The sequence below is a fragment of the Thalia democratica genome, chromosome 3 (genome assembly GCF_965202585.1).
Source record: "Thalia democratica chromosome 3, ktThaDemo2.hap1.1, whole genome shotgun sequence".
Taxonomy (NCBI): Eukaryota; Metazoa; Chordata; class Thaliacea; order Salpida; family Salpidae; genus Thalia; species Thalia democratica.
The window spans coordinates 42,593,944-42,605,208 of record NC_139167.1 but is presented as its reverse complement, the minus strand read 5'-3'; the positions used below and the strand labels follow the sequence as shown (position 1 = coordinate 42,605,208).

General features: G+C 25.8%; 1 protein-coding gene across 1 annotated transcript; it reads left to right on the top strand.

Annotated features, from left to right (window-relative positions):
- The first annotated feature begins 3,691 nt into the window (after positions 1-3,691).
- Positions 3,692-9,050, top strand: LOC145832306 (sialate:O-sulfotransferase 1-like). Its single transcript, XM_082939623.1, has 5 exons — positions 3,692-3,711; positions 3,975-4,106; positions 4,927-5,066; positions 8,343-8,528; positions 9,037-9,050. Exons 2-5 carry the CDS (start codon positions 4,054-4,056, stop codon positions 9,048-9,050), a joined length of 393 nt encoding a protein of 130 aa, XP_082795749.1. The 5' UTR covers positions 3,692-3,711; positions 3,975-4,053.
- The last annotated feature ends 2,215 nt before the right edge of the window (positions 9,051-11,265 follow it).

Here is an 11,265-nt window from a genome sequence, read left to right as displayed (position 1 = left end):
CGTTTTTTTTTATTCAATTAACTTGATAGTTTATTGTAATTTCCGCCTTTGTCTTGAACTTTTCACCGTAGCAATACGCTTACACGCAAAATAAGTTTACAAAATAAAACCAAAGCACGTTTTTGATTAAAATTAAAAATCTAAATCAATTCTTTAATTAAAAAGGTCTAAAATAACTAAGCAAAATTACATGTTAAGCAATTTAAATGGTAAATCTTTTTTGCATAACTATAAAACAGACATGTAAAAAAATTCGAAAAGGATGATAAATTCTTATTTTGAACAAGTGTTGTAACGACTCATTAATGAGTTTAGTTTATGTTTTACATACTTTTTATTTATTTACTTCTTTAAATATATAATATTAATAATCATAATAACAATATTTTAAATAATATTTACAATACCAGTGGCAACAAAACTTTTGCTTTTTTTTTAGTAAACTATAAACATTTTTGTTGTCTTTGTACTGGTATCAGTATTAAAGTTTTTGCAATGTTACTGAGGATTATTTTTAATACTGTTTAAAAAAAGTTGTCATAAGTTTTAATCTTTCTAAAAGTTAATATTTACTTAAAACTTTCAAAAAAACAATTATTTTTAACCAGTAGTTATTACGGCCATCATCAACAGAGTTGAGATCTTTTGCGCCATCAATAATAATTAATGAACTTTACTGCAAGATCAACAGCATTCGAGACAATCCTACGACCGGTTTGGTCGTATTTAGGACTCATCAGGCAGGAATAGTCGCGAGAAACCGCCGTTGTGATCTTAACCAAGCGGGATTAAATACAGAGTACTGAAGCGACTATTTGTAGGTCAAGTTATAATAAGTTGTGGATGTTTTGCGCCATCAATAATATTTAATGAACTTTACCGCAAGATCAACAACATCCGAGACAATCCTGCCTGATGAGTCTTAATTAGGACTAAAACGGTCGTAGGATTTTCTCGGATGCTGTTGATCTTGCGGTAAAATTCATTAACTGTTATTGATGGCGCACAAGATCTCAACTCTGTTGATGATGGCCGTAATAACTATTTATTAAAACTGATCAAACGAGCACAGATTATAAGCTCACAATAAGCTGACAATGTCTGAGACGTTGGGCTGTGAATGATTTAGCTGGGTCAATTTTTCAACTTTACCCACAAACGGTCGCTTCAGTATTTTGTATTTATTTTCGCTTGGTTAAGATCACAACAGCGGTTTCTCGCTACTGTTCCAGCCTGATGAGTCCTAAAAAAGACGAAACCGGTCGTAGGATTGTCTCGGATGCTGTTGATCTTGCGGTAACAATCATTAATTGTTAAATATACAATTAATTAATTTAGATCTCGAACAGAAATAAAAATTACGCGGGATTACATCACACAACTTGTTATTGTGGAAATGACGTAAGAAGTTTTATGAATATTAAAAATGCTTATGATTGTAACATCACGTGTATAGGAAGTCCAAAAGATACTTGTGGAGGAGAAAAAAGTGTAGACTTGTACTATATTACGTCACCTTGTAATAGAGGTTTGTGTAGATTAACATTGAAATCCAGCTTTTAATTAATAATAAATAGACTTACAAACATTGTTTTACTTTTTTTTTTAATTAGGAAAACATTTTTTGTTATTTTCGATAAACGACCAGATAATTAGATTTAAAAAGTTAATAAAAATAAATAAACTTCGTAACTTTTACTTAGCATGTACTATGATTCTACTTAGTTTGTTTTCGGTTATATTTAGAAAGTTAAACTTCATTAGTTCCACAACTATACTCGTTTTACTATTATTTACTCTTGCTGAATACATAACATTTATTATGAAGCAAGTGTTATTGAAAACCTACTGACTAATTTCAATCAAATAGCTTTTACTGATTTAAATTCTGTTAATATGATATTTATCGTTTATATTCTAATAACGTAATCTTTTGCTAATACAAAACTGCTAATATTTATTACGTTTAAGTTATATATTTAGTAATTAAAAACTGATTAAGTAAATTTTTTATAACTTAATATTTTCCCCTACAGAACCAATAAAAGTACACGATATGAGTAATATATTTATAATACCTAGTTTGTTAAACTACTCAAAAGTAATTCATACAGAAATTTTATACTATAGGTTTTTTCGTAGACCAAGACCATACTTTTTTAGCGCTTTTTGTGTCGTTTAAAAACAAACGTAGCATTATAATATTATATGTAAAAATTAGCTAAACATTTAAATTTTAATAAATGTTTGTATTTTAATTTCTATAATACAATGCATAGATATTGAAAATAGATTAATAGTAAGTGAAAATTATATTGTTACTATTAATACTATTTTATTACTATGGTTTTTACTTCAAGCTAATGGCAATTTGATTATAATAATTTAATCATCTGAACAATACTCTCGGTTGACTGTCTACCGAGAGCTTTGGTCTGATGATCGAAGTGATATGATCAAAACTTCTTGTCAAAAAATTTTGAGCTTATCACATGGCAAATAATAGTCTAGATTTTGTCGCTGATGTTTTTCTTTTATTGTTCAGTAAAAAAAAATTAATAGTATGGTCACTAAATAATAAAAAATCAATTTTAATTGCAACAAAACTTTTAAGTTAAAGAAAACAATCTAAAAAAATGAAGACAGCAAACCTTATTTGAACAGTTCTACATAAGATTTTATGAATGACATTATCAACAGTTATTTTTTTTGTTCTAGTTAATTTTAAGTTAAGCTTTCTGAAAGTAAAAGTTTGTTATGGAAAAGTTTAGTTGATTTCTAAAGAAATAAGTAGCACCCATTAACGTCAAAAAAGATATTGAAATGTACAAACATTTGGTGCGGTCAACTACCTTTTAAAACTTTTAATTTTTGAATTTTTTTTACATCTTTTTTATAGTTTTTTGTAACTTAATAAATTTGAAAATGTTTACTTTTTTTTAAGATCAATAAAACTTTATATACCTATGGTGTATATATGTGTTAAATTAGTAAAAGTACAACAACATTCCTGTTTTTATAAGAGAAAGGTTTTATAAATTTTTGAACATTTCAATACTTAAAATTTAAAACTTAAACAGTTTTTTTTAAATAATCAAACTTATAATTAAAAATAGCATTTAAACATCTTATTTGACATAACTAAAAGTTTCAATTATCATATGTAAATCATCATATTTATATCATAACCAGTTTACATTGACTACAGTATAATCTCTATTATAATCATGCATAGCTAAACGTCTTACTGTTGTAGTTTAAAAGCAATTACAAGGTATTAAACGTGTACTTTACTTATTATTCTTTTCAATAAAATAATTATATTCTTAACAAAATTAATTCAAGAAACTAATAAAATCAGCTCAATTAGATTTTATAAAGCTGTAAAAATTACGGCCATTCACGTTAACATACACGTGTAGTGCAGTGAACTGAATTATAGTTAGTGATAAACTGAGTATGCTAGTATAAAAACTTAATGATGATTTTTAATTTAACATTTTTATTTATTTCAGAGCCTATATCTTTTCAAGACAACCTATTAGGCTGTTTTAAAGGTACCGAATATTTTACTGAATTTTTAGATGAAAACTGGGTACATTCTTATCAGAAAACCACTCTGTCTTGTTTTACTTATTGCGAAAATAATTCTTTTGCAGTATCCGGTTTTAACTTATTTGATGATTGCATATGTGGTATATTTTCAAAAAAGTTAGTTTTACAAAAGTATAAAAATCGACTAAAATTAAATGCTTTAAGCTACGGTATAAACATTATATTAATAAAAACTATCAAGGTACCTATTCATAGGTACATATAAGTAAAAGGTACATATCAATGTTTTTCTAAAAACTATAGTTTAAGTTTCTTAAGTATGTTCAGTTTTAGTATAAAAATTTAAAATAAAAATTAATTGGTAAATTAAATTAATTTTATATGCAAGAATAACTTAAGTTACATTGAGTTTTACAAAGGTTTAACTTGGATCAAAAATTATCTAACACAAACTGTTCCACATTTTTAAAAGAAAACAAGCTACATAGTAAATTGAACATGTTTACTTTGTATAAAACTTCAGCAGAAGATAAACGTTGCTCAGATATGAAGTATTGTTTTGTTTTTTTTTTTAATTTACACTTGATTTGAATAAAATTTAACTTGTATTTTTAAATTTTGAGAAAAATTATATTGAATATTACTTATAATATAAATTTATAAAGTTTAGCGGAATCAAAGAACTTAATTTTTCTTAATCATAAAAAGTTTAATAAATAAAACGCAAATTTGATATACTTCAAATTTTATAGAAAAAGCAGACTTTATTTTATCATATGATTTTTTTTTAAATAAAGTTAAAATAATTTTACATAGATAACGACAGTCTTAACATTTTTTCAGCTTATTTTCATTTACATTTTAGAATTTACTTTTTAAATTTAATACTCCTTTTCAAAAAAAAACAAAATAAAGTTTAAAAAAAAAACTTTACTATTAAAGCAGTTGCTGAAAACAACATTCTACAGGTGGTAAATAAAATTTATAAAGTGACCCGAATTAAAAAGTTAAATTAATCTATATTTAAGGTAAACTTATAATTCTGTTTAAAACAGAATATTAAGAAAAAAAAAATGTTTTTTCTAAAAGGAGCTGATTTATTTTTATTAAATCTATTTAATAAAATTACAACTTTTTTGATATGAAGCATAGTATTACTTAATTTATTTTTATACTAACACTGGTTATTTTAGTCTATTCACTACTTTCCAATTTTCAACTTTCTATATATGACAAACAGAATGATTTACCATTATAAGCCTTATAAAATTTTATTTTTTGTAGCAGTTTAACTAAAATATTTATAAAAGTGTTTAGTAAATAATTTTTAATCAGCTATTTTTTGTTGCAAAACTATGAAACCTTATATAGATACAAGTACGATAGAGGGCCACATGTGCTTCTTACTTCAGTTCCGTCCTCTGGTAATACCTGGTTACGGTATCTTTTGGAAAAGGCTTCGGGTTTTTTTACTGGAAGCATTTATAAAGACAAACCAGTTTTTGAAAAAGGTTTGTTATCTGTTTAAATTTTAGCGTGTGTTGATAAGAAAGGAAATATAACTAATATCAAATAATGTTGAAAAATGAAGTAAGTAATCGCTTATATTAGTAGCTTTTATCATAAAATTGTTCTTTTTTTCGAAATATTTTCAGTTGAGTATAAGTCTGAAGAATTTCTGGTTAACAATAATTATAATTAATTAATTAATTAATTAAACAGTAATAAAAGTACTTTTCATTTATGATCTTTGCTATTTATTTGCTTAACAAATCGCAACAAAATTTTAAGAAAGTAGCAAATATTAAAACATAATATAGATATTAATAAACTAAACTAAAAGTAAAACTTGCAATATAAAACTTATATAACCTAAAACATTTATTTTGTCAGGTATAAAATGTAATAAATAAGCTGTTGACATTAATCAAACAGTTATCGCGTGAATAATTCAATCGTAAGTTTAAAAATTATACAAAATAAATTGTGAAACTCTAATACTTTGCTATTACAGTATCGTCTGATAACATATTGTGTTGGTCAGGAACTGTGTTAGGCTTAGGATTACTTTTACGAGTATGCCTACTAGTACCTGACGCTTTTCAGCTAGAAACTAGCTTTGTAAGGCTAGCGGCCGAAAGTGTCATAGGTTTTTTACTAGTAGTACTCATAGCTTAATAAAAGTTAAACATCTTATTTTTGACTAAACTAGGCTGTATTTATTTAAATTTAACTAGTGGTCTTAAGATATAATTTAATGTAATATCTCACGAAATTTTTAATATAAGCTAGATAGTACTTTTGTCTACTGTGGTTCTGGTATATAACCTTATATATAATCTAAGTGTAGACTAAAAGGTAAATCTTTGATTTAGTCTTAGTAATTTTATGTATAACTTACTATACAATCTAAGTATAGAATAAAATACAATAAGCTAATTTTAGCAATATAAAATTTACTTATCTACGTTCTACCGATAATACTAAAAATATAGATTCAGCACTTAAATTTATTTTGCAATTTAAAAATAAAGCGATAAAAAGATCACTGACACACGTGCAAGTCAGTGCTCGCTGGTTTGTTTGCATGTTAACTTTTACTAGATGTATTAGCGTTTGTATTCAGTTCTCATAAGTTTTTACTGAAGTCAGAGAAAAGCTAGGACCAAGCGTATAAAACGTCTAAAAGTCCGCTTTGGTTGAAGTACAATAGAAGTTTCTATTTTGAAGCAGTTGTCAAAAAAACAACGAAAGCTCAAAATATATTCAAACCAAATTACACTTACTCTAGTTTTCCGGCGTTACTTACAGAGGTCAATTGATCCACCGTAGAATAACGCTCAAAAAAACGGTTATAAGCGATCAATGAAAGCCGAAAAGTTTATTGAGATACACAAACTTTCGTTTCTCAGCGGTTTTTACTGAAGTCACTGGACTACAACTTAAGTACAATGCTGAGTAACAATCGCCAAAAACAACAAAAGCTGAGCGTGTATTATAGTTAAAATACAATCCAGGTGACGTTCACAACTAGACCGAAACACGTTCTGGTCAACGTTTTTCTAGGTCTCGTTTGTTACTAAGTCAAAAATTCCCGATTCAAAAAAAACAGTGAAATCTTGTTCACAAAGAATCTAAAAAGTGCCTGCAAGAACAATAGAGAGTTTGCTTTTGCCAACAATTCTTGCCAACAATAATAGTCAGCCCGGACGAAAAGTGAATGAACATGCAAATTGCTTTAAACAAAAACCTGCGACGCTTAACTACGACGAGAGTTTTAACATTCTACTCAATAATGTTCAAAAACTGCGCTGAAAGTTTTAAAACTCTACGCAAGTATATTCATAAAACTCACCATTTCAAGCTGCGCTCGGCTTTATATAGTATTACACTACAGAAAACTATCTTATTTTTGAAAGTCTCTCAGTGAACAAGCAAATAATGCTTACACATTCAAATATGCACGAAGAACTTTTGTTAAAAAGGTCAATTTTGCACGAGAGTAAAATATAATTAAACCAATAAACAAAATAAAACAAATAACAAAAAATAAAAGTAAAGTAAAAACTACCGACCAAGGGTAAGGGTTAGGGGTAACAGTGATAGTAAAAACAAATAAGAAGAAAATAAAATAATATAAAGATGAAAGTTAACGACCAAGAGTAAGGGTTAGGAGTAACAGTGGTAGTTAAAAAAAACAATAAAAAAAAGTTACCGACCAAGGCTAAGGGTTAGTGGTTACAGTGATAGTTCGAAAATATTAAAAAAAGTTTAAAAAGAAGTTTTAATCCGTGAAAAAGTGTTTCCGTGCAAAAGTGACGCTGTGTAAAAGTGTCCTTTCTTGCTTTTTTGACACCTACCATGAAATTCAAGTTATAAGGTTGAAATGTAAACCGCATATAACTGTTAATTTTAAACATTACTCATTTTTCTCATAACAGACTTTCATAAATCTAATTAAGTTATACTTTTCAAAGGATCTAAAAGTGTTGGTTAGGTACAGCCCTATTTACTATGTAAAAATAAGTTTTTGATAAAATTATTATCTTTTATATTCTCATTATCAGCTTTAAGAACAATAATAATTAATTTTTAGTTTTGATTTTGTAATTTTTTTTAGTTAATAAGATAACACTGGCAAAATTATTATGCCATAAAATAAATTAGATGTTAAAATATGTCAATTTTATAATCAAAAAATAACATATACTGGAATAAACTTTACATGTTCTTTTGTCAAACTTAAACATCTTGATAAATTTACTATTGTCAAAATTTTCAGTTTGAAAAAAAGTTCTAGTTTCTTCTTTTCCTAAGAGCTCATAGTTTTCAACAGCTATAAATATATTAAAAGTAGTTTTTAGAAATTATTGGAAAATTAACTGAGTTTAACTTTTACCAAGTTTTTAGTATCCGTTTAAATATCATTTTAATTCAGGTCAATTTATTACTAAAATATTGTCACATTTAATTAAATTTTTCTAAACCTAAATTGTGATTTTATTTTTAAGTTTAACTTTCAAACAGTTAAAAGATTATTTTTAGCTTAAGATAGTTAATTTAAGCATGTGGTGTATGACTTGATGATGACAAGTTCTTTTTGTAAAACAGGTCTTAAACTAAGTTTTTTAAGCCTTTAATATTTGTGCTCATTAAACTTATTATTACTAACGATTTAATTAAATAACTATATATCTGTATTTGCTTATTTTATAGTTATTGTTCAGAATTAAAATTTATTAAGTTTACATAATTAGTCAAATAGTACTGTTATCAATTTTAAACAGGGTACTTAGGTGAAATGACCTATCAAACTGTAATTGTGAAGGATCATTTTTATACCCCATGGTTTCATCGATATAATGCAGCAATTTTTATTGTAAGAAACCCTTACGATAGCATGATAGCTGAATTTCACAGACAGAAAACGTCAGACCATATTGGTGTAGTTGATAGGGAAATTATCAAAAAAGGTAAACAAATTAATTATTAAACTTCTTATTTAAAAGCTTTAAAACAATTTAAGAACTATTTTTGTGAAACTAAAAATTGAGTTCTAGCTATAATTTATATGTTTATACTATTCAGTTCTTATTTTCTTCACTTCATCTTATTTTTTAAGCCGTTAGAATACCTGCAAGAAGTCGCAGTATTATTTTAAGATAGAAATTATATTTCCAGTTTTTCAATAAATTAATCAAGTTAAAGATACTGTATAAAACTAAAATCTAGTATATAGAAGTCTGAAAGTAGTTTAACTAAAAGTTAGATTTTTTTAGTTAAAGTTTTTATATAAAAATTGCTTTGATATTTTATTCTATTGAAATAATGTAATTATTAATTTAGAGTTTTTGTATGCAAAGCATTGTATAAAGCATCTTTAAACTTAAACATAAAAATACTTGATTTTACTCTAAGGAATTTAGTAGTAATGACATAAATAAATTATAGTTTAATATAACTTTCATAAATTGTTTCCAGGCTATTCTGTATGATTTAGAATATTTAAGTATATTCAGTAAAAATTAACATAATAGAAACATCTTAGGCTGTTCTTTTAGATCAGTCTTACTTACTACTTTATTTATCATACTTTAGTACATTGCATACGAAAATAAATTGACGTCCATAGATATAACCAAATGACCTGGTGTATAAAACTGTTTCAGCTCAGTCAAAATAAAATAGAATCTTATTTTTAAAACTAGTTAAATGAACTGTATTGCTTATTGATTTTTAATATTTAAGAAAAATTTCTTAACTAGTCAAGGGATATTTAAACTTAAAGACAACTATAAGTATGTATAAACAACAAATTTAAAACTAAAGCAAAAAGCTATAACAATTTTAAATTCTATAAAATGATAAACATTAATAAAACGTATGTTAATTTTCTTATTTTTACAAAGTTTTAAGCTGTTTTATTTTATTTACGTAAACCAATAGTTTTGTTTAAATGTAATAAAGCTAATCAAGCTAAGTCCTTCCCGACAACAGTTTTTTCTGTAGGTTGTTTCTAATTATCTATTTTAAAGAACTGTATATTATTTTGAAAATTTTAAAAACTAAGCTATAATTTATTTAAATCTTCTTAACCCTGATTAACTTTAGCCAATAAAAAATTTTAGTTAAGGCTTTTATTCATTATCTTATGAAAAACTTGTTTTTTCTTTTAAGCGCGAACAATTTACTTAATTATATAAATTTTCCACTTGGAAAAAAAAATTTAATATATTAATAATATTTACTGAAGACGCTACTTTAAATACTTCAAAGCAAATTTTTTGTGTAACAAAATTTAAAAAAAGTTTTTTTATTTTTCAAATTACGGCTGTTGTCTTAAAAATTTAAACTACTACAAACTATTGTTCACATTTCTAACGTATTCATTCTAGGATAAATAAAATTGAACAACTTTGTATTTTTTGAACACTAGTAGTTTTGTATAATACTAACTTGTTGTAGTTTAAACATTTCTTGGTATTTAAAAAACTTTCTTTTGAGTTGCAATTCTACTTTTTAATTAACAGACTTTCAACTATATGACGATGGTAAACTTCATAGTCTTTCAAAAGCTTTAACTTCAACAAATTATCCTTTGTATGTAGTTGTTTATGAAGAGCTTGTTAAGGACCCTATAAGGGAAGTAAGAAATCTCTTAACGAACTTTTCACCTTTAAAATCCATAGTTCCTGACAAAGAAGTACTGGAAAATAGGTTACTTTGCCTGTCCTCGCAGTTGAAAGGCTTTTTTAAAAGAAAAAGAAAGACTTTGGATTTCGATCCTTCTTCAAACGAAATGAAAAAAAAAATAAATGAAAACATTAGCAAAGCTCGAAAATTATTAAGCAATGCAGGTTTTGAAATACCAAATTACGAAAAACCAGTTTCTTAAATCGTATTTCTTTATGCAACTTTATTTATTTTCTATAAATACTATTCTATGAATACACATTTGAATAATGCAACCTAGATAAAGTAGATACAATTTGTATGCAACATACATTTTAACGACTTATAAGTCATAAGTTAAACACAATAAGTTTGATTTTTAAACACAAAATATAATAATGTAAGTAATGATATTTTAAAGTCAAATTAGCCAATTTTTTTAAACATAAAACTTTACTACAAAAGTAATACTGCTTTTGATGCGGTTCGAACTTGAATATATTATCAGTTATTATACAAAAGTTTTCTGAAAGTTTTATTAATTGTTTTAATATTAAACACAACATAAATTACATTTACTTTTAAAAAATAATAAACGACGTTATCGAATAGCAAACAGTATGTAAAACAATAATTAAATAGATCAGAGTTAGCAGTATTTTTTATATGACGAGTCAGAATGAAAGACTAAGCGTTTAAAAGTACGCAAAAAAGACTGCCTAGTACGCAATAAACAACCAAAATTTAATGAAATATTAATTATCAATGTGACTTACATTGTAGTCCTCAGGGGCCTGTGGTAGGAACTGCCTTTATTTGGGGGAAGTCCCCTTTTTTGTGCCAAACGCTTAGCGCGTTTAGCTCTTAAGGCTTTTACTGGATTTACCTTACTCATTAGATTTAACTTAGTAATTAATAAGTATGTAATAAACTTAATATATATATATATAATTTCTTTAGTGAAATTATTTTATTGAATAAGTTATGTTAATATGAAAAATAGAATAAGAAGTGATAAAACAGCTAATTTATCAGTAG